Source organism: Neophocaena asiaeorientalis, unplaced genomic scaffold (genome assembly GCF_003031525.2).
Source record: "Neophocaena asiaeorientalis asiaeorientalis breed wild unplaced genomic scaffold, Neophocaena_asiaeorientalis_V1.1 scaffold627, whole genome shotgun sequence".
Classification (NCBI taxonomy): Eukaryota; Metazoa; Chordata; class Mammalia; order Artiodactyla; family Phocoenidae; genus Neophocaena; species Neophocaena asiaeorientalis.
Window position 1 is genome coordinate 194,617 of NW_020174427.1, and position 19,907 is coordinate 214,523.

A 19,907-nucleotide genomic window follows, 5' to 3' on the forward strand; every position below is an offset into this window, starting at 1 on the left:
GAGCGGGGTGGCGCGGCCTGGGGCCGGGGCTGCCGCCTCCCGAAGATGCAGGATGGCAGCAGAGCCTCCTCCCAGCCTCTCCTACCGCACCACGGGCTCCACCTGTCTGCACCCGCTCAGCGAGCTCCTGGGCATCCCTCTGGACCAGGTAACGGCGGGCGGGCGGCCTGCGGCTGGCGCGGGAGCGCGGGAACCCTCCCTGAGCCGGAGCGGGCGTGAAGCCTGCGGGGGTGCTGGTGGGGATGTTATCTACCTCCGTCCCCGCCCCCATAGCAGATTTCACTGCTACAAACTAGACAGGTGGAGTTTTGTTTGTTGGTTTTAAATTGATATTTTTCTCCTGTAAGTGTGAAAAAAATTGGTATACTTTGCACAGAAGGTTCGAATAAACTTTTTTGTTTTGTTTGAAGTTTTGGGTTTTCTCGTTTCCTGTAACCCAGGGCTAAAACATTCTGATAAATGACTCAAGTGATTCTTTCATCAGTGTAGTCAAGTCTTTTATTATTTTTAAGTTAGATGAAACTACTTAGAAACTGAACCTGAGTGATCTATATGCAAAAGCCTGTAGCTTTTGAATGAGAGACCTGGGTTTTCTGCAGTGAGGCTTGTGAAGTCGGGTTGACAGTTATTTTGTACCACCTGTGATCAACATCGTCAAGGGAAGAGGGACACAGGATGCTGTGGTTTTCCGAGGGCCTTAGGTTATTCAGTCAGTCTACCCTTGGGGGTCCAGGCTCCCTAGTAGGACAGGTTAGTGGGAGAAGAGAGGCACTGTTGCAGGTATTTGGACTGTCCAGCAACTGTCTGCTACCATTAAAACTGAAAATGGTAGCAAACAACAGTAATTCCAGGTAAGAAATTTTCCCGAGGGTTGAGGCTATCTTAACCCCTTTTCTTGTCTCCTTAGGTGCTGCAGGCTAGATAGGCCCTGTATTTAGCAGTGAGTCAATAAATATACAGTTGACCCGCGAACAACACGGGTTTGAACTGCATGGGCCCACTTATATGTGTATATTTTTCAATAGAAAATACTACAGTACTGTACCATCCGAGGTTGCTTGAATCCACAGTTTCCGAGGAACCACAGATACAAGGGGCCGACAGTAAATTATACACAGATTAACCCCTATGTAGTTCAAGGGTCAGCTGTATGTTATTTAAATGGAATTGGGTAAGGCATGCTGGAGGATGGCCCACTAGTGATCTTTTAAAAAATTCTTCTTTCCTTCAAACAAGAGTATACCTGCTGCTCTTTCCACTCACATTCCCTCAGCAACGAGGAAGTGAGACCTAGATGTTTCCCGTATTCAGATGCTGTTTACTGAGCCACCCTTCCACCTGGCTCCCTCTGAGGATCTGATTCAGAACTCCACCTGATCTGACTGTCGGCCATCAATTGTAAAATCCAGACGGTCAGGAAATTGGGAGAGGTATCAGCTGCTAACGCCTGTTCTTGTAGTGAGAGTGTAGTGACTGCCAGGGACCTGCAAAGGCAGAAATAATAGCAAATTCTTTAGCCCTGAAATGAAATATAACTCAGAGCTGAATTTCCTTCAGGGGAGTTCGTTGGTACTTACCCCTCTACTCTCCATCACAATTTATTTTAATTGCATTTTCCATTTTCAGCAATTCAGCACAGCTACAGAGAAGAGGAATCCAGGGAGGTTTTTTGTATGGAAAGAGTTAGATTGTTAATGAATCCCAGAGATTGACGACTGAGAGGTGCCTAGGATGATGTTATTAAGTGCTTTGTAACTGCATCCACCCTCATCCTCCATCTCCTGGATTTCTGGCAAAGGAATTCTGGTTTTAATTTATAAAAAAGAACAAGAGAGCCTGTGGGATGTTTAAGGCTGGAAGGAAGGGATTTCTGGGATGAACTGAAGGAAAAATGTGGGCGATAGGCAAGGAAGGAGCACCTGTGATCTCTTAGATCTTAGGAAACCCCACTGCCCTCCAGCAGGGTCAAATCTAAGTGACTCTCAGTGGAAGAAGCATTTAAAGGGCAATGCCCCAGCTGGCTCATTTCAGGCCGAGGGAGAATCCCAAACCATAAATAATGTGGTTTGAGGCTAAACTGTGGCTTGAGAGTTTGGAAGCTTGATGTGTTTTTCTCCCTCGCACTTTCAGGGGCTTTTTAGTTGTTAGACTGACTTGGGAGTAATTTGTGCTCTGCCAGAAAACTTCCTTTATGACTGCTGGCTGGTATTCTACCCTCCCGGAGCCTCAGAGTCTTCACGTGTAAAATGGGAGACGACAAAAAGACCTACATTTTGGAGCCGAGACATTTTATATAGATATAAAATGCCCTACAGTCCTTGTATCAGACAGGGTCCTGGCAGGAAACAATTCAACTCAATGGATGACAATGAAGAAACTTTGATGAACTACTTAGAGAGGTGTGGGTGGCATTAAGGGAACCAATAAAGGATGTTCAGGTACCAAGACCTGGGCAAGGGAAAGGGAAGAAAGTCCTCTTGCCAGGATACAGGTGGGGAGTAGAGAGAGAACTTCAGCCCTTCTGCTCCCCATCTCCTGGCCCTTCCATCTCTTTTTTCTTGCGGTACGCGGGCCTCTCACTGCTGTGGCCTCTCCCGCTGCGGAGCACAGGCTCCGGAGGTGCAGGCTCAGCGGCCATGGCTCACGGGCCCAGCTGCTCCGCGGCATGTGGGATCTTCCCGGACTGGGGCACGAACCTGTGTCCCCTGCGTCGGCAGGCGGACTCTCAACCACTGCGCCACCAGGGAAGCCCCCTTCCATCTCTTGCAGTGGCCCCCAGTGGGTGGCTGGCCTGGGGCACCTGGGCGATGTGGTCTGCAGGGGCTCCCCCTGGGGCACAAAATTGGGAAGAGAAAAGTGGAGCCAGGTCTGGAGGACAGTCCTAGGGTAAGAGCCCAGTCCTTGATACATGTTTGCTCCTGGCCCATTAAAGAGTGACTTTTCATTGGCCTTCGATTTGCTAACAGTGATAAAACATATACCTCAAGTTGTCCAAGTGGTTCTTCATATGCCACTTAAAGATAGTGAATCCTTTTCTTAATGTCTTAACATTTCACACGTTTATTTTTAATTTCTGTATTGATTGCACTTGTGAGAATGTTTTTGGCTTCTGGGTCTCCCTGTGTCAAGTTGTTTATTATTTGCAAAACCTGAAATATCTGTTGAGCATTCTACTATGTGAGTGAAGAGCTCTTTTTTTTTAATATTTTTACTGGAGTACAGTTGATTTAAATGTTATGTTAGTTTCAGGTGTACAGCAAAGTGAATCAGTTATACATATACATATATCTACTCTTTCTTACGTTAATTTCCCATATAGGTCATTACAGAGTATTGAGTAGAGTTCCCTGTGCTATACAGTAGGTCCTTATTAGTTATCTATTTTATAAATAGTAGTGTGTATATGTCAGTCCCAATCTCCCAATTTATCCCTCCCCCAACCCTTTCCCCCTGGTAACCATGTTTGTTTTCTATATCTGTGACTCTGTCTTGTAAATAAGTTCATTTGTACCATTATTTTTAGATTCCACATGTAAGCGATATCATATGATATTTGTCTTTGTCTGACTTACTTCACTCAGTATGACAATCTCTAGGTCTATTCATGTTGCTGCAGATGGCATTATTTCATTTTTTTTTTTATGGCTGAGTAACATTCCATTGTATACATGTACCACCTCTTCTTTATCCATTCATCTGTTGATGGACATTTAGGTGGCTTCCATGTCCTGGCTATTGTAAATAGTGCTGCAATGAACATTGGGGTTGCATGTATCTTTTCAAATTATGGTTTTCTCTGGATATATACTCAGGAGTGGGATTGCTGGATCATATATATGGTAGCTCTATTTTTAGTTTTTTAAGGAACCTCCATACTATTCTCCATAGTGGCTGTCTTTAATTATTTTTCATCTGATTCTTCCATTTATCTGTTCCGTTAGCTTATGCAATTGTGACTATACTCAGGAAACGTCTATGGTTTTAGTTTCCAGGGACTTTTACTAGCCTGGCCTCCTCCTAAAGATGTTAAATGCAAAATCATCTTATTTAATTAGAGACTAGAGCACAGCAGTTCAGATCCAGAGTATAGGAAATGGATGACTTAGGGGCCTTCACAGGTGCCTCACGGATGAGTTTGATGAAAACTGCGTTTCTAGAATGAGTTTCTTTCGAGCAGATGTGGAGCTCGGGCAAAGAACTGAGGATGACTATTTTGTTTGATTTTTTTGTTTAAATCATCTGCTCATGCCCTCTCCACTCGGTTTTGGTCATGGGGTATGGCATGATCTGTCTTTAAACTATCCCAGCCTTTGAAGTTTGCAAAATTGACTCAGCTACCAGGATAGACGCGGTAATACTGACGTTCCTAATTTGTGTGGTACACGGTCATATCCTAGGAGCTGTGCAAGAGGAGGAATTCCTGGCTTTAAGGAATTTGCAATTTGGTGGTGGGGAACTCTGAGTGCCAGGAAATGATTTTTGAGATTAAAGCAGTCCAGGTTTAGGCCTATTTATGTAAGCTTGTGTTACAGTTTAAAAGGCAAGATCAGTGAAGACCAGCTCTGAAGGCCTGACCCTCTCGACTTATGGTGATATCAGCAGTGGGTTTTGATGACTCCACCGGGGCCTCTGACCACAGTTTCTGTACCTGCCTGGAGCTTTCAGTCACCTGGTTGGTTCTTTTGCCTATTCTTGGAAAGCCCAACCCTCAGTTTTCTCTTCTTATCTGAGTCTTGCCCTTGGTTAAAAGCTCAGCTCACATTCCACAGTCATTATTAAATCAATTAAATATTTATTTAACACTAGTAGTACGAGGGACTTGGTCAGGTCTTAGAAATATAGGGCTTAAAAAAAAAAATCAAGGTTTCTATCCTTGAAGAGTTTATACGCCCATGGAGGAGACAAAAGACCTATAGAAGTGCTGTGTCCTCACAGACCTATGTAGGTACTAATAGAGGTTTGTAGGTGGTACCTTAGTGGAACAGAGAAGGGAAAGCCACAGGACACCTTGGACTCGTGTGGAATTTACTGTTTACCTTTGACACGGTTTATATTTGACACTTGACACAAAATGTTACCTTATTTTGTTAGGTATCCTGCCTGGTTTATAATACTGAGTTTCAAACTAATTTAAAGTCTCCTTGAAGTCTAGGTTTTATCTATCCTGGTATTCCAAGCAAGTAGTAGCATGCCCAACAAATGCTTGTCATTAGTAGCAATATATGCCCATGCTGACGATATACATGATCAGACTTTGATACAGAATCTTCTGTTTTTAAAGTGGAGAGAGATGGATCTTTGTGGGACGGGTGGGGAGGGTCCTCTACCGAACGTTCCGCCTGTTGGTGCTGCCTCCAGGCTGTACTCTTGGGTTTCTGACTTGAACAATCTACTCTCCACCCTGGGGCTTTCCAGCTGACCCCGGCTCAGGCTGCATATGGCAGGTCACAGAATGTCCATCCTGCAGAGAGCCACTTCATTCATATTTTTGGCCTACAAGGCTAGGTCTCCTCTCCCCACTTAATTTCCCTTTCACTGTCTGATAGTGAAATCATTGGCTTATGGGAGGAGCATCATTTGGTTAGACTACAAACAGCAAATACTGAGTTTCTGCCATGTTCCAGGAATTCCTGGGACTGGGTGAGGTTGTTATCATTCAAACATGAATAAAATAGGGTCCATCCTCGAAAAACTCATTGTTGGGTGGGGTGGGGACACAGAAGTCAACCAGTATTGCTCCTGTGTGGTGCCTGGACCTGCAGCATCAGCCTTGAAACTTGTTAGAAAAGTTCTTCTCTGCCTGGCACCCTGTCTGCTGCTCTGGGCACAGACCCAGCCAGCGGGGGATTTCATGAGCCCTCTCGGTGGTGCTGGGATGCCCCAAAATTTGAGAACCACTGCTGTGTGCAGATAAATGGGATACAAATTAATTAAGCGCAGTGGAGGCGGGTGAGGTGTGGTTGTCAGAGAGCATCTCACAGGTGGGGAGGACCACGAACTGGGTCTTGAAGGCCGAAGAGGTATTTGTCAGGCAAAGTGGGTAGAAAGAACAGCACATACAGAGGTGGGGAGGTGTGAAACTCTGCACTTCGTTCAAGGAACGGAGTCCACCGAAGTGGCTGGTGAGGCTGCCCTTGTGAAGATTTTGGGACTCTAGGTTGGGGAGGGAGGCAGGGGTCACATCATGAGGAAGCTGGGAGGCTCTGGTGAGGTGTTTGTACTTCACGCTGCAGAGACCAGGGGGAAGCAAACTATTTCTATAAAGGGCCAGACAGTAAATATTTCTGGCTTTGCAGGCAGTACAGTCTTTGTTGCACGGCTCAGCCGTGCCATTGTGCGGTGAGAGCAGCCATAGACAATATGTAAATCGTTGGGCCTGGCTGTGTTCTCATGAAACTTTATTTATGGACTGAAATTTGAATTTTATGTAATTTGCACATGTTGTGAAATTTTCTCCTTTTGATATTTTTTTCCCAACCCTTTAAAGATGTAAAAACACGTAGTTAACATACAGGCCACACAAAACAGGCAAGGGCTGGCTTTGGCCTGAGGACTGGAGTTTGAGACCCCTGTTATAGACTAATTTTCCTCACATTTGGTAGATGGACCGTCATCAGTATCTATTGCCAAATATGCTTCTGGGATTTGACTCAGACCTAGTGAATCCAAATACATATCCGAGTGACAGGGCTGCCCAGGTGATTCTTGTGCTACCTGAAGTTTAGAGGCATTACTACCATCCAAGGGAAGGCATTGAAGGGTTTAAGATGTGAAAGGATTTTCATTTTGTGAAATGGGGCAGGAGGTCATGGCTGAAGGATGCAGGGATGGAGCAGGGGTTTTTGACAATGAGTGGGTGTTTAGAGTAGTCTTAATGGGGGAGCAGAGAAGGAGCGGCCTGGGGTCAATTTAATGGGTTGCTGAGTATAATCAACGCACTGAAAATCAGAAATTTCAGGATTTGTGCCAATATGTGGTTTTTGTCTTTCAGCGGCTCCTTGTAGGAGCAAAAGTAAAATAAATAGCTGGACGTTTGCAGGGAAGGTTGTTGGAACGTTAAGAAGTAAGGGTGTTGAAAGATGCTGACAAGTAGCTGGAGGTGATGGCAGTGAAAAGGGAAACATTTGGAGATTGGAGGGACTTTGAGGGGCGGGTGCAGGGGAAGTGAGAGAGCCGGGGGCCAGGATATTTAAGCTGAAGATTCCTAGGGAAGCTTCCCTGGGCAAGGATAAAAGTCAAGGTGTGGCCATGGGAGAAGGGGTGAAAGTCGATTCGGTTTAGCAAGCCGAGGAACTGGGGGATTTGGTTGATCGTCCTAAACATTGAAGCTGCCCAGGTGACTGAGGATGTGAGGTGGAGAGAAAGACTCTGTGGTACCTAAACTCTCCAGGAATGTGGAGGTAGATTGTTAGATCCTGACAGTGAAGAAGGACCAGAGAGGGTATGACAGGCTCTGCTATTAGGCACTCAGCCAGCCACTCTCCAGGGCGCATCTCATTTAATGTTAGGACGCAGAGTGGGGTCTGGAGGGAGGTACTTCCTGGCTGGAAGAACAGTGCCTCTCAAAGGAAGTTGGAAGAGCTCTCTTAGCCCCTTTATCAAAGGAGGCAGCAGCTGAGCCTGTTGAGCTGGGGGTCAGCCTGCTCTGTTCTTTCAGTCCCACCACCCCCTGTTCCCTCCAACCGACACCATCCTAGGGCCCAGTTCACACTTGGCACTACTTAAACACTTTATTGAATAAATACAGTACCAAACAACATGCATTCAAATGCTTTCTAAAGAAGTCAATTTTAAAGGTCTTTCCATTCAGGTTAATGACAAACACAGTAAAGGCAGATATGCTACTTTCACATAATTGGCTGATTCTATACAGCACTTATATCTTGTAGTCCACAAGTATATTCTTAAATGACAGAAGGATGGTGGAAGAAAAATGGTCCAAAGCAGCAATGGGGGAATCTGGAAAAGCAGTGACTTTCTTCTCTCTCCTTCCTTGCCGTTTGTGGTGGTAAAATGGGAAAGCAGACGCCTGGGGGCGGACAGTTCTCCCGCAAGGCTAAGAGGGAGGGAGAGAGCTGGGAAGACACAGAGGCTTCCAGAGCAGAGCAGGCTGAGGGCTTTGAGGAGGACCTCGGAGCCCATGACTGCAAGCCTGCATGCCGGGCACAGGAGGCTCTGGGATGAGCGGCGGGGTGCTTGGCAGGTAGAGGTGTCCCCGGGGGGCCCAGAGTCCTGGTAAGGCCGCGGCCAGCGACTGACCCTGGGCCTTGTGGTCTTTCCTGGAGCTGCACACAAAGAGGGTGGGCAGCCTGGGAGCTGGGCAGGGCTCGAACCCAGGACTGCCTCTGCAGACTTTGCTCGTAGTCACTGCCCTGCATCCCAGCCACTGCCTCCCTGGGCGCTGTACCATCCGCGCAGTGGATGAGTTCTTTCCTGTGCCTCAGATCCACTGCGTCGTTCACCCCTTCCAGCTTCTGCTCACACTTTTCCCTCTGCCTGACATTAGTCCTCATACTCATCATCCTCATTTCCCTTTTCATCCCCTGCTGTCTGCTCTCTGGAACCCTGGCCTTGCTCTCTCCTCTCCCCTTATAGATCATCCCCCCCCTCCCCCAGGGCCAAATGGATCCGATTTTATTTTCTTTTTTTCTCCATAGCACTCTCTCCATACTCTATGTGCTTCTTTTTTTGGTGGGAGAGATTATGTTTATTGACTTTGTATATGCATATCTACTTGTCTGCATATTGGTTATGTGTGTGTTTCTGTCTTTTTTTAAAAATTGAAATATATAGTTGATTTACAATGCTAGTTTCAGCTGTATAGCAAAGTGATTCAGTTATATGTATATTTTTCAGAGTATATTCCATTGTAGGTTATTACAATATATTGAATATACAGTACATATATTCCCTGTGCTATACAGTACATCCTTGTTGCTTACCTATTTTATGTATAGTACTTTGTATCTGTTAATCCCATACTTGTAATTTATCCCTCCCCCCTCCCTTTCCCCATTGGTAACCATGATTTTGTTTTCTATGTCTGTGAGTCTGTTTCTGTTTTGTATATAAATGCATTGGTATTATTTTTTAGTTTCCATATATAAGTGATATCATGTAATATTTGTCTTTGTCTGACTTACTTCACTTAGTAGGATATACGCTAGGTCCATCCATGTTGCTGCAAATGGCAATATTTCATACTTTTTTCCCACATGGTGCCTCTTACTTTATGTCTCAGATATTTATCGTCTTTCTGCCCTGCCTGATTCTGAGAGGCTTCTCTCTGTAGTTGCTTATGGAGTACCGGATGCCAAATATTGGGCTAGAAGGGGGATACAGAGATTAATTAGGATCTCTGCCTTCTAGGAGACAAACCAATACGCACTTGGTAAATTACTTTATTACATGTAAACTCTTGTAAAGCAGTGTGCTCAATGCTCCAGAAAATGTGTACGTGTGGGCCTCAGCACTCCTGGGCCTGTCCTGGGGAAGGTGAGGGGAGCTTCCTGGGAGCTGCTGCTTTAGAAGAAGGGGAAAGTGCGGGGGTGAGGCCAGGTGGGACAGGCAGAATATGCCAGGAAGAGGAAGCTGTCTGAGCAAAGGTACTGAGCCTGAGAAAAGATGACCTTTCTTCTTGGGCAGTGAGTGAGGCTGAATCTTAGTCATCTTGGTATGCTTGTTAGTACAAAGTAAGAACTAAATAAACTTGGTTCCCTTGAAGTGGAATTTTATTTACATAATTTGCACTGGAATGGATGACTAAGTGATGATAAAATTAGGAGCCGGTTCTTTTTACCAACTGGTTAGGCCTGTTTATTATTTGGACCCTACACTTCAGATCGAATAGGCCTAATTTCTGATTTGAGAGTTAATTAATGGCCCAATTACTGATAGTTAAATGTGAATCTTGGGTTGTTTAAATATAAAATTCTCCATTCCCGTTTTCATTATGTGGAGTTGATAGATGCATTACTTACCATTATAAAGGCAGATATTAATATCATTTTTTTGGACGAGTTGTGTGTGAACAACATGTACAGTTTTCCTTTTGCAGTTTGAAGTCAAGTCACTTACATATAGAAAGTGCTGTATACCCAAGTACTCCCAAGTGTTTTTGAAGCACAGCCTCTGAATTACATTTATAAAGAAAAATTTCATGGAAAGATTATATCTAAGGAGATACAATCTGGAAATATCTTTTTGTAGCAGCAACTTGTAAAAAGAATTCAGTCTGTGTAATTTAATAACAGTATTTGGTTGTATGCTTTTCAGAAGCTTTCTATTTTAAGGAAGTCAACCCTTTCGGTAAACAAGACAAAGGGAGAACTTGCTGCAGTCTTGTTAATGACAATTTCTAGTAGTTTTGCCAGGATAGCAGAAGGATAGAGAATAATCAGCGGGAAAAGTAACTTCAAGTAGTTTATTTGGGTTAAAAATGTGCTTTATTAAAAGCCCACTATCCCATAGGGCTTAGAAATGTGGTCATCTGCCACAGGATGAACTCATTAACCCATATTAGTTAGCCAAAAAATAGGCACTCGGTTAATCATTTACCAACTTCCTTATAATAGTGGGGCTCTGCCTATAACTTTGTTATCAGTGGTTAATCATTTTTTGAAGTATGGTTTTGAAAGTCCACACAGCATAAAAGGGGCTCTAAGTGTTGCATTAGGATTTCTGGCTGGGGGATGGTGCTGGGGATTTTGCAACCATCATATTATTACAGATACTCCATTCTCCAGCCTATTTACCAAAACAACAACACAAAGCTCGGGTTTGAAAGCCTCACTTGAAAAAGGAGCAGGGGTACATTGGAAAAGTTTTGTTCAGGGAATTCTAACTTCTTATTTCAAACAAGTAATTAAAAAATGAGTGGTTGTCTCCCCCCCACCCCTATTTTTGTCTCATTCATCATTCTGTACTTCTCATTTGAAACAGTCAGCAGAGGTATACAACACAAGGTTGCTAAGGCCTAGAGGAAGTTGCTAAATTCAAAAGTCATTTTGTGAAATTTTATGAAGTGGTTTAACTGTGAGTGTCACTGGGTTGAGACTTCTTTCCTCCAAAGACGTTTTTTTTTATCCCTGGCATCATTTTTTGCTCTTTTTAAAAATTTAATTTCATTTATTTTAAATATTTATTTATCTGTAATGTTTTGTGTTTGATTAATTTTTTTGGTTTTTATTTTGTATAAATACAGTTTAAAAAATGAGTTTTCTGACTAGGTAGCTTATGTACTTAGTATCAAACCACAAGGCAGAAAAGGGGGTATAATGAAAGGTCAGTCCCTGTGGTGTACACCCCCCTCACGCCCCGCCCCCAGTTTGCAGCTGCTCAGATCCGCTCCCCGCTGGTGGCCAGAGGTAGGCGAGGCAGCCATATACACAGAATCTTTTTGTCTTTTCTGACACAAACGAGAGTGTACGGTTCTTCCACTCTTCGCCTTTTTAAAAAAACTTAACAGTGTCTCTTAGGGATTGATTCATATCTGCATCTACAGAGTTCTTGTGACGTTGACTTCCTTTCTGCCTTTTCTGAGAGTTCTGCTTCTCTGCTTCCAGGAACGGCCTTGTCCTTTAGCAGACGCTGAAAGACGCTGGTGGGGGTGGATGATGAGTTTGGGGAGGGGTCTCCCACATTGGCATGGTCCCCAGGAACATGGAGAACATGGGGACCACGTTCAGTGGGGCAGGTGGGGCGGCGGGATGAGCACTGAGCTCAGGGCGAGCAGAAGATGGGCTTTGCCTCCAATTTCCCTGGGAGGGAGAGCGTCCACTCTGGACTTAGGCATGAGGACATTAAAGATTCCCTTTCCCTTGTGCCCCAGGGATGAAAATGGTTCTGCCTCCCACTGACCCGGTGTCAGCGGAAGTTTTGGTCTCTCCGTCTGCTGGAAATGATGCTCTTTAAGCCCAATGCAGCTCTAAAATTCTGTGATTCCAAGATCTTCAACAGTAGCAAGGAAGGCTTGGTTTTAGATTGTAAAGAAATACTTCTTGAGGGTAAAGGGCCCCCTCCAAGGCCTTTTCTTTCTCTTTTTACTTTTCAGTGGATGTAGCTAAAAGGATTGTATCTGTATATTTTCCTTTCTTGTTTCTCCCAGTGAAGAGTGCATTTCCATGCATGTTGGCTGAAGCGAATTGACCTTCAGGGCTCTGGAATCTCTCTTCTTCCACCTCCTCGTTAGAGCAAGGTCAGAACGCCTTAGGAATTTGTGTGCTTTACAATGGAAATAAGACCGTGTGAAAAAGAGCTTCTGTTTCTTGTTTACTAGAGATGTTGAGCTGGTTTTCCTCCCTTCTCAGTTCCAAAAGAGAATCGCCATTCATCTCCAAACAGTAATTGTTAACCTGCCTGCAGGTTACTGAACAAAAGGGAAGCAAATCAATTCGTATATGAAATTCTACTCAGAGAGCTGTTTTCTACACATTGTGGAGGGAAGAACAAGATTTTTCATTTTCTTAATGTGTAGGGTCTGGGGGTGGAGTTTACAAAAAGAGTATAATAAAGGACTATTTTGTAACCTCAGCCTTATCGAGTTAACATTTACCTCAGTTTTATAGTGAGCCTAAAACTTAAGTAGACTTATGTGTTTATCTTTCTACTGAGGTATTGAGAGCCTTCATAGATATCTTTATCCGATGGCCAGTTTCGTTATCTTATTTTGAAGGAAGGGCGAAAGGAGGCTATAAACTAAAAGTAATCATTTCATCAAGATACCAGGTGCGACCCAATTTCACTGTCGTAACCAATAATGAATTATGACTGTGCATCTTAGCTAGTGGAAACTGCAGAGAGAATCAGAAAGATGGTAGTGGGCTGTAAAATGATTTAGAAATTGACCACTTACAAGTTTTCAGGAGAGCTGGAAAACCAGCTCTTGTGTGCTTGGCAACCCTCAAATATTTATTAGAGTTATCTGTGTCGAGATTTGGTTCTCTGTTGCAGAGTTTCTAGATGATATGGAGAAGTTAGAAACGAGCAGGAAAAATGGTTCTAAGAACAACTGGACTGAAGGTTCCTAAACAAAAAAGGAAATGAACTTGAGTAAAAGAGTTGACAAAAGATGGCAAGAGCCACAGACTGTGGAGTAGCCATCAATGAGGACCATAAAATGCCGGTTAGGTAACCATGGGTGGGGTGTGCCACTGATGTGCCTCATTTCCTGAAGAAGGCCTTGAACTTGATGGCCTCAGAGAAGTCCTTTGTTGTGTCATTTTGTAATTATCCCACTTTAGCTCGAGGGAAAATACTAAGGGTCTCACCAATATTTCAAGAATCGACTTGCACCTCATCTAAGGTTTGCCCTTTGCTTCATAATAATAGATCACATTCTATGGTAATTAAAGAAAAACAAACTTATTTTGGAATAATTTAAAATTCACAGAAAAACTGTACTGATAGTACAGACAGTTTTTTATATGTGCCTCCCCCGGTTTTCCTCAATGTTAGGTACACTTGTCAAAAGTCAAACATCAACACTGATAGAAAACCATTAAATAAATTCCAGACTTTTTGAATTTCACCAATTTTTCCACTAATGTCCTCTTTCTAGTCTAGGATTCTGTACCTTACAATTCACCCATTTCAAGTGTACCAGTCAGTGTTTTTTTTAGTATATTCACCAGGTTGTATAACCATTGGCATAACCAAGAGAAGTCTCAGGAGACATGACAAGTGAATGCAATGTGGGGTCCTGGATGGGATCCTGGAGCAGAAAAAGGGCATTGGGTAATAAGGAAATCTGAATAAAGTGTGGGCTTTAGTTAATACTAGTGTATCAATATTGGTTCATTAACTATGACAGATGAAACCTTTATATGTAAGGTGCTAATAATAAAGGAAATACGTTGTAGGATGTATGAGAACTCTGTATTATCTTTGCAATTTTTCTGTAAATCTAAAACTGTTCTGAAAAATAAATTTTATTTAAGACATGATGCTTTTTATTTTAAATCAAGGATTGTTAGTTGTGCTATGTCTGTGAACATTGGGACCAGCGTGCTTTTAGAGAATTTTCGAGTCAGAAGAATGGAAAGAAAGCACACAGTTACACTGGTATGTGTCTGTGCTTTACTTTAAAGTCAGATTTATTAAAATCATTGCATGCATCTAAGTCACTTTCAGTAAAGATATAAAGGACTTTTGGTTCATCCTGAATCCATCCGGTAATCTTCATGAATGAATAGTTGTTTAGTAAGATAAATATTTCTCTCCCTGTAACATCAAACAGCAGAACCACCCCCGGACAAAACTCTCCAGGTATTTACCATTGCTCAATGAGATATTTCCTCATTATTTTGACCGCAGAAATGCTATTCTGCATCTCAGTTGTCCATTCAGCCGGACCATTCTGAGTGTATATTGCTTAAGCCACAAGAATTCAGGCGAAAATCTTCTCAAGGCGTTATGGAGTGCAAGCTGTAAAAAGTGACTACATTTTAGACCCAGGCTGTGTAATGAATGTTTGTGTTTCCTTCTGGGTTCTGTCCTGTGAACTTACCTTGCTCTAACATAGTAGGAACAATGCTGGAATAGACTTTGAAGAGCTGGGTTCTAGGCTGAGAGCCAGTCTTTTGTAGATGTGTGACCTTGGACAAGCTATTTAACCTTTCAGAGCCTGATTCCTTTTTTGTAAAATGAGCTAATATATATACATTAGGGGTGTTTGTGTATTTCAAATGAGGCAGGTGATCCATAGGGAAGATTTTAGTAAACTGCTCAGTAATTATGTGGATGTTGTTTGCTATCATTTCCCCGTCACCACCTTCATCACATTTCTGAAGCTCATAGGGAAGAATGCTTATGTCATAGCACTGAGCTTAAGTGAGGTGAGTGTAGGTGGCATTTGGAGGGGAAGTTGGGTTTTCAGTTAGAATCTGGTGAAGAGTAAGAAAAGACTCGACTTTGGGGATTCTATGGGATGAAGGAATTTCATACTTCAAGGCAGAAAAGATGGGGCAGAAGAAGGCAGTGAGTAAAGAAAGGGGTGACAGCTGGAAAGAAAACTTTTTTGTGTGTGTAGTGAAATGGGAAGGTGGGGATCCAAGCTGAAACATTAGTAAACTTAGTGAACCCAGGAAGTGAGAAAGAATCTCGCATAGGAATGACTCTTTTTATCAGGTAAACATTACCTGTGTTGGAATCAGATAAGGTGAGAGGGAAGGTGAGAGATTTTGAACCTAGTTCCTATGAGGAGGATTACAGAAGGAAGAAGAGGTGTTTAACTTAAAGAAGAAAAGCCTTAGATAGGATATAATAGTAGTTTTCAGATATTTGAAGAATATAATTCTGATGTGTCCTCTGCAGAATTAAACTCAAGGGATGGAAACTTTAGCGAGGTAGGTTTCAATTGTGAGAAATTTCTTATTAATGAGAGTTGTGTAGATAAAAGAATTGATCATCATTGGAGTTCATGAGTCCCCCATCCCAGGCAGTATTCAAGCAGAGGCTGTGTGGTGATGACTCCTATTGTCAGGGTCTACTCCCTTCCTTCCTGATGTCCCTCCCTGCTTGCCCTGAGTTCTTTCTTTATCTAGCTGTCAGTCCACAGTGATCCTAGTTTTAGTATTAATTGACAAATAAGTCAGTGGTTTAAAGAGTGACCTTTCTCAATGGGCATTTAAAGATAGAAAGATCCCTAAATGTTAAGCAGTAGAGGAATAGTTAGATTGAATTATGGTATACTCTAGCTGTGGAATTATATACAAGTGTTAGAGAAAATAAAGTCAGATGGAAAGATATTCATCATATTGAGTGAAAAGAGCAAGTTGAAGAACACTATGTATATTATGATCCCATGTCCTGTTTAAATTTAAAAAAATAAAAATGCTCTCTCTTTCATCTATTTATCTATCTGGTTTTGGAATGATAGTCACCAACGTGTAGCTAGTGGTCACAGTGACCTTGACCCTCTTAACAGTCACCCCGATTGCTGCAGAGGATAAAGGAAACTTTAAATTTTTTACATCTGTGTTTTCTTAAGCAAACATAGTATTTGGGCATTTAAAAACATTAAAAGGAAAGATCTTCAAGACCCAAAGGAATGAAATAATTGTGCAAAATATCAGGTTGTCTGGTGGTTATTTTGGGGCTCTCCCAGTCATAAAGCCAATGGGGTTGCAGAGGGGAGTATAAGAGTGTCTTGGCGAACGGAACTTCTTCTGACAGAAATGGAGAAACTGGAAACAGAGGTTGACTAAGAGGTGAACTAATGACTTCTGCTTGAGCCATATTAAGATGAGAGCAGGATTTCAAAAAAGGAAGGCCCTGAAGGCAGTGTGAGGCATGAGAGATCAGAGCTGGGGAGATGGAGATTTGGAAGTCATTGGCATGGGTTGGGGTGGGGTGGTTGAAACCAGGAAAAGGAACAAACTCACTGAGGGCGGAAATGAGATGAGACCACAGCAGAGACTTGTTCTGGTGAACACTCCCCATTGAATGCCTGTGGAGGAGCCCAGAGAGAGCGCAGCATTAGGAAGGTAATTTAGTAGCAGAGAAATGGGTGAGGGTGGGAGGGGTGTTGCAGGGCCCTCAAGGGAGGAGGAGGGTTGAATTTTTTGAGAAAAATATTGTTTGGGATGGTGGAGAAGGCAGTTCTAGAGAAGTGGTGAAGAGGGAAAATAATACAGTGTTTAGGAAAGAAATGGACATATGTGTAGACCATTCATAAGAGGAATCTGATGGCTTTGAAGAAGAGAGATGAGACAATGGCAGGAAGGGCCACGGGGAGGTTTGTTTTCGGTTTTAAAGATAGAGGGGAGGGCTTCCCTGGTGGCACAGTGGTTGAGAGTCCACCTGCTGATGCAGGGGACACGGGTTCGTGCCCTGGTCAGGGAAGATCCCACATGCTGCGGAGCGGCTGGACCCGTGAGCCATGGCCGCTGAGCCTGCGCATCCGGAGCCTGTGCTCTGCAGCGGGAGAGGCCGCAGCAGTGAGAGGCCCGCGTACCGCAAAAAAAAAGAAAAAAAAAAAAGAGGGGAGTTATCCATATCTGAAGACAGAAGTGAAGAAATCACAAAACCTGTGGAGAAGAAGTTGACAGAAACTTGATGCAGAGTGGGTTAAGTGTGAGAGGGGACAGGATCCAGCACATGGTCAGCTGAAGACACGGAGACAAGGTCCCCTCTGCACCTGGAAGGGTGGGTGTGGGCCTGAATCACTTCAAGATGGAGACAGGAAGAAGCATGGGGTGCTCCTCCTGAATAGCCTTGGCTTTGGTTCTTCATTTGACTGAAGAATACCTGGATGAACATGTGAAAACAGATTTATCAGCATTTGTTCTTCAGAAAGAGCCGAGTAGACGGGAACCATCAAAAGGGTGGGATGGGGCTCAAAGTATCATAAGGACTTAAGGCATCCTAAGGACACAAGGTGTCATGAGGTGGCTCAAGTTGTCCTTGTTTACAGTGGTCACCATCAGAATCACCTGGGCAGCACTTTAAACACGGATTCCTAGGCCCCACCCCTGATCTTTCTGAGTCAGAATTTCCTAAGAAGTCCCAGTCTAAGACTGAGGGAGTCTAAAGAATCGACCTACATCAGCGAGCAGGGAGACAGAGTAGTGGAAATCAGTGAAGGAAAACAGAAAAAAAGAATAAAGAGAAATGAGGACAGTTTAAGAGACTTCCAGGACAGCATCAAGCATACTAACATTCACATTTTACTGGTCCCAGAAAGAGAAGAGAAAGGGAAAGGGGCAGAGAACATATTTGAAGACATAATAACTGAAAACTTCCCTAACCTGAGAAAAGAAACATATATTCAGATCCAGGAAGCACACAGAGTCCCAAATAGGATCAACCCAAAGAGGACTACATCAAGAGACATTGTAATTAAAATGGCAAAAATTAAAGATAAAGAGAGAATCTTAAAAGCATCAAGGGAAACACAAGTTACAGGCAAGAAGGGAGTGGCACGATCAAATCGGATTTATCCAAGGGGTACAATATGGTTCAATATTCACAAATCAATCAGTATGATACACCACATTAACTGAAGAATAAAAATCATATGATTGGGACTCGTTGGTGGTCCAGTGGTTGGGACTCCGTGCTTCCACTACAGTGGGCAATGGTTTGATCCCTAGTTGGGGAACTGGGACCCTGCATGCCATGCGGTGCTGCCCAAAAAAGAAAAAAAATCATATGATCATCCTAATAGATGCAGAGAAAGCTTATGACAAAGTCAACATTCATTTATGATAAAAACTCTCAACAAAGTGGGTATAGAGGGAACATACCTCAAAATAATAAAGGCCATATATGACAAGCCCACAGCTAACATCATACTCAATGGTGAAAAGCTGAAAGCATTTCCTCTAAGATCAAGACAAGGCTGCCCATGCTTGCCACTTTTATTCAACTACTATTAGAAGTCTTAGCCACAGCAATTAGATAAGAAAAAGAAATAAAAGGAATCCAAATTGAAAAGGAAGAAGTAAAACTGACACTACAGATGACATGATACTCTACATAGAAAATCCTAAAGACACCACCAAAAACTACTAGAGCTTATTAATGAATTTAGTAGAATTGCAGGATACAATTAATACACAGAAATCTGTTGCATTTCTACATACTAACAATGAACTATCAGAAAGAAAAATTACAAAATTAATCCCATTTATAATTGCATCAAAAAGAATAAAATACCTAAAAATAAATCTAACTAAGGAGGAAAAAGACCTGTACTTGAAAAACTGTAATACACTGCTGAAAGAAATTGAATATGACACAAGCAGATGGAAAGATATACTGTGCTCATGGATTGGAAGAATTAATATTGTTAAAATGACCATACTCCCCAATGCAGTCTACAGATTTAATGTCATCTCTGTCAAAAAACCAATGACATTTTTCATAGAACTAGAACAAATAATTCTAAAATTTGTATGGAAAAACAAAAGGTCCTGAATAGCCAAAACAATCTTGAGAAAGAAGAACAAAGCTGAAGGTCATGTTCCCTGATTTCAAACTATACTACAAAGCTACAGTAATTAAAATAGTATGATATTGGCACAAAACCAGACACACAGATTAATGGAACAGAATAGAGAGCCCAGAAATGAGCCCACACTTAAATGGGAAATTATGACAAAGGAGGTAAGAATTTACAATGGGGAAAATACAGCCTCTTCAATAAATGGTGTTGGGAATTTTGGACAGCTTCATGCACAAGAATCAAACTAGACTACTCTCTCACCGTGCACACACAAAAAATTGAAAATGGATCAAAGACTTAAATGTAAGATCTGAAACCATAAAACTTCTAGAAGAAAACATAAGCAGTAAGCTCTTTGACATTGGTCTTAGGCAATATTTTTTTTGGTATGTCTCCTCAGGCAAGGGAAATAAAAATGAAAACATATGGGACTACATCAAGCTAAAAAGCTTTTTAGGGCTTCCCTGGTGGCGCAGTGGTTGAGAGTCTGCCTGCCGATGCAGGGGACACGGGTTCGTGCCCCGGTCCGGGAAGATCCCACATGCTGTGGAGCGGCTGGGCCCGTGAGCCATGGCTGCTGAGCCTGTGCGTCTGGAGCCTGTGCTCCGCAATGGGAGAGGCCACAACAGTGAGAGGTCCGCGTACCACAAAAAAAAAAAAAAAAAAAAAAAAGCTTTTTCACATTGAAGAAAACTATCAACCACACAAAAAGGTCACCTAATGAATTGGGGATGACGTTTACAAGCAGTATATCTGATAAGGGGTTAGTAACCAAAATATACAAAGAACTCAGAAAACTCAATGTCAAAAAACCAAACAACCTGATTAAAAAATAAGCAGCTGTTCACATCCCTGTTTGGGTCCCAAAAGTGGGGGGTGGGCAGACAATCTGCATAGACAGTTTCCCAAAGAAGACATACAGATGGCCAACAGGTACATGAAAGGATGTTCAACATCACTA

General features: G+C 42.8%; 1 protein-coding gene across 2 annotated transcripts in view; it reads left to right on the forward strand.

Annotated features, from left to right (window-relative positions):
- The first annotated feature begins 6 nt into the window (after window positions 1-6).
- Window positions 7-19,907, forward strand: part of MBOAT1 (membrane bound glycerophospholipid O-acyltransferase 1) — a 106,407-nt gene continuing 86,506 nt past the window's right edge. Inside the window, exon 1 of one of the 2 annotated variants that reach the window (XM_024756742.1) lies at window positions 7-148. In XM_024756742.1, coding sequence (XP_024612510.1) covers window positions 53-148 — 96 coding nt within the window. In that variant the 5' untranslated portion in view covers window positions 7-52. The remainder of the gene's footprint in view (window positions 149-19,907) is intronic. The other variant, XM_024756743.1, reaches the window with a different exon arrangement.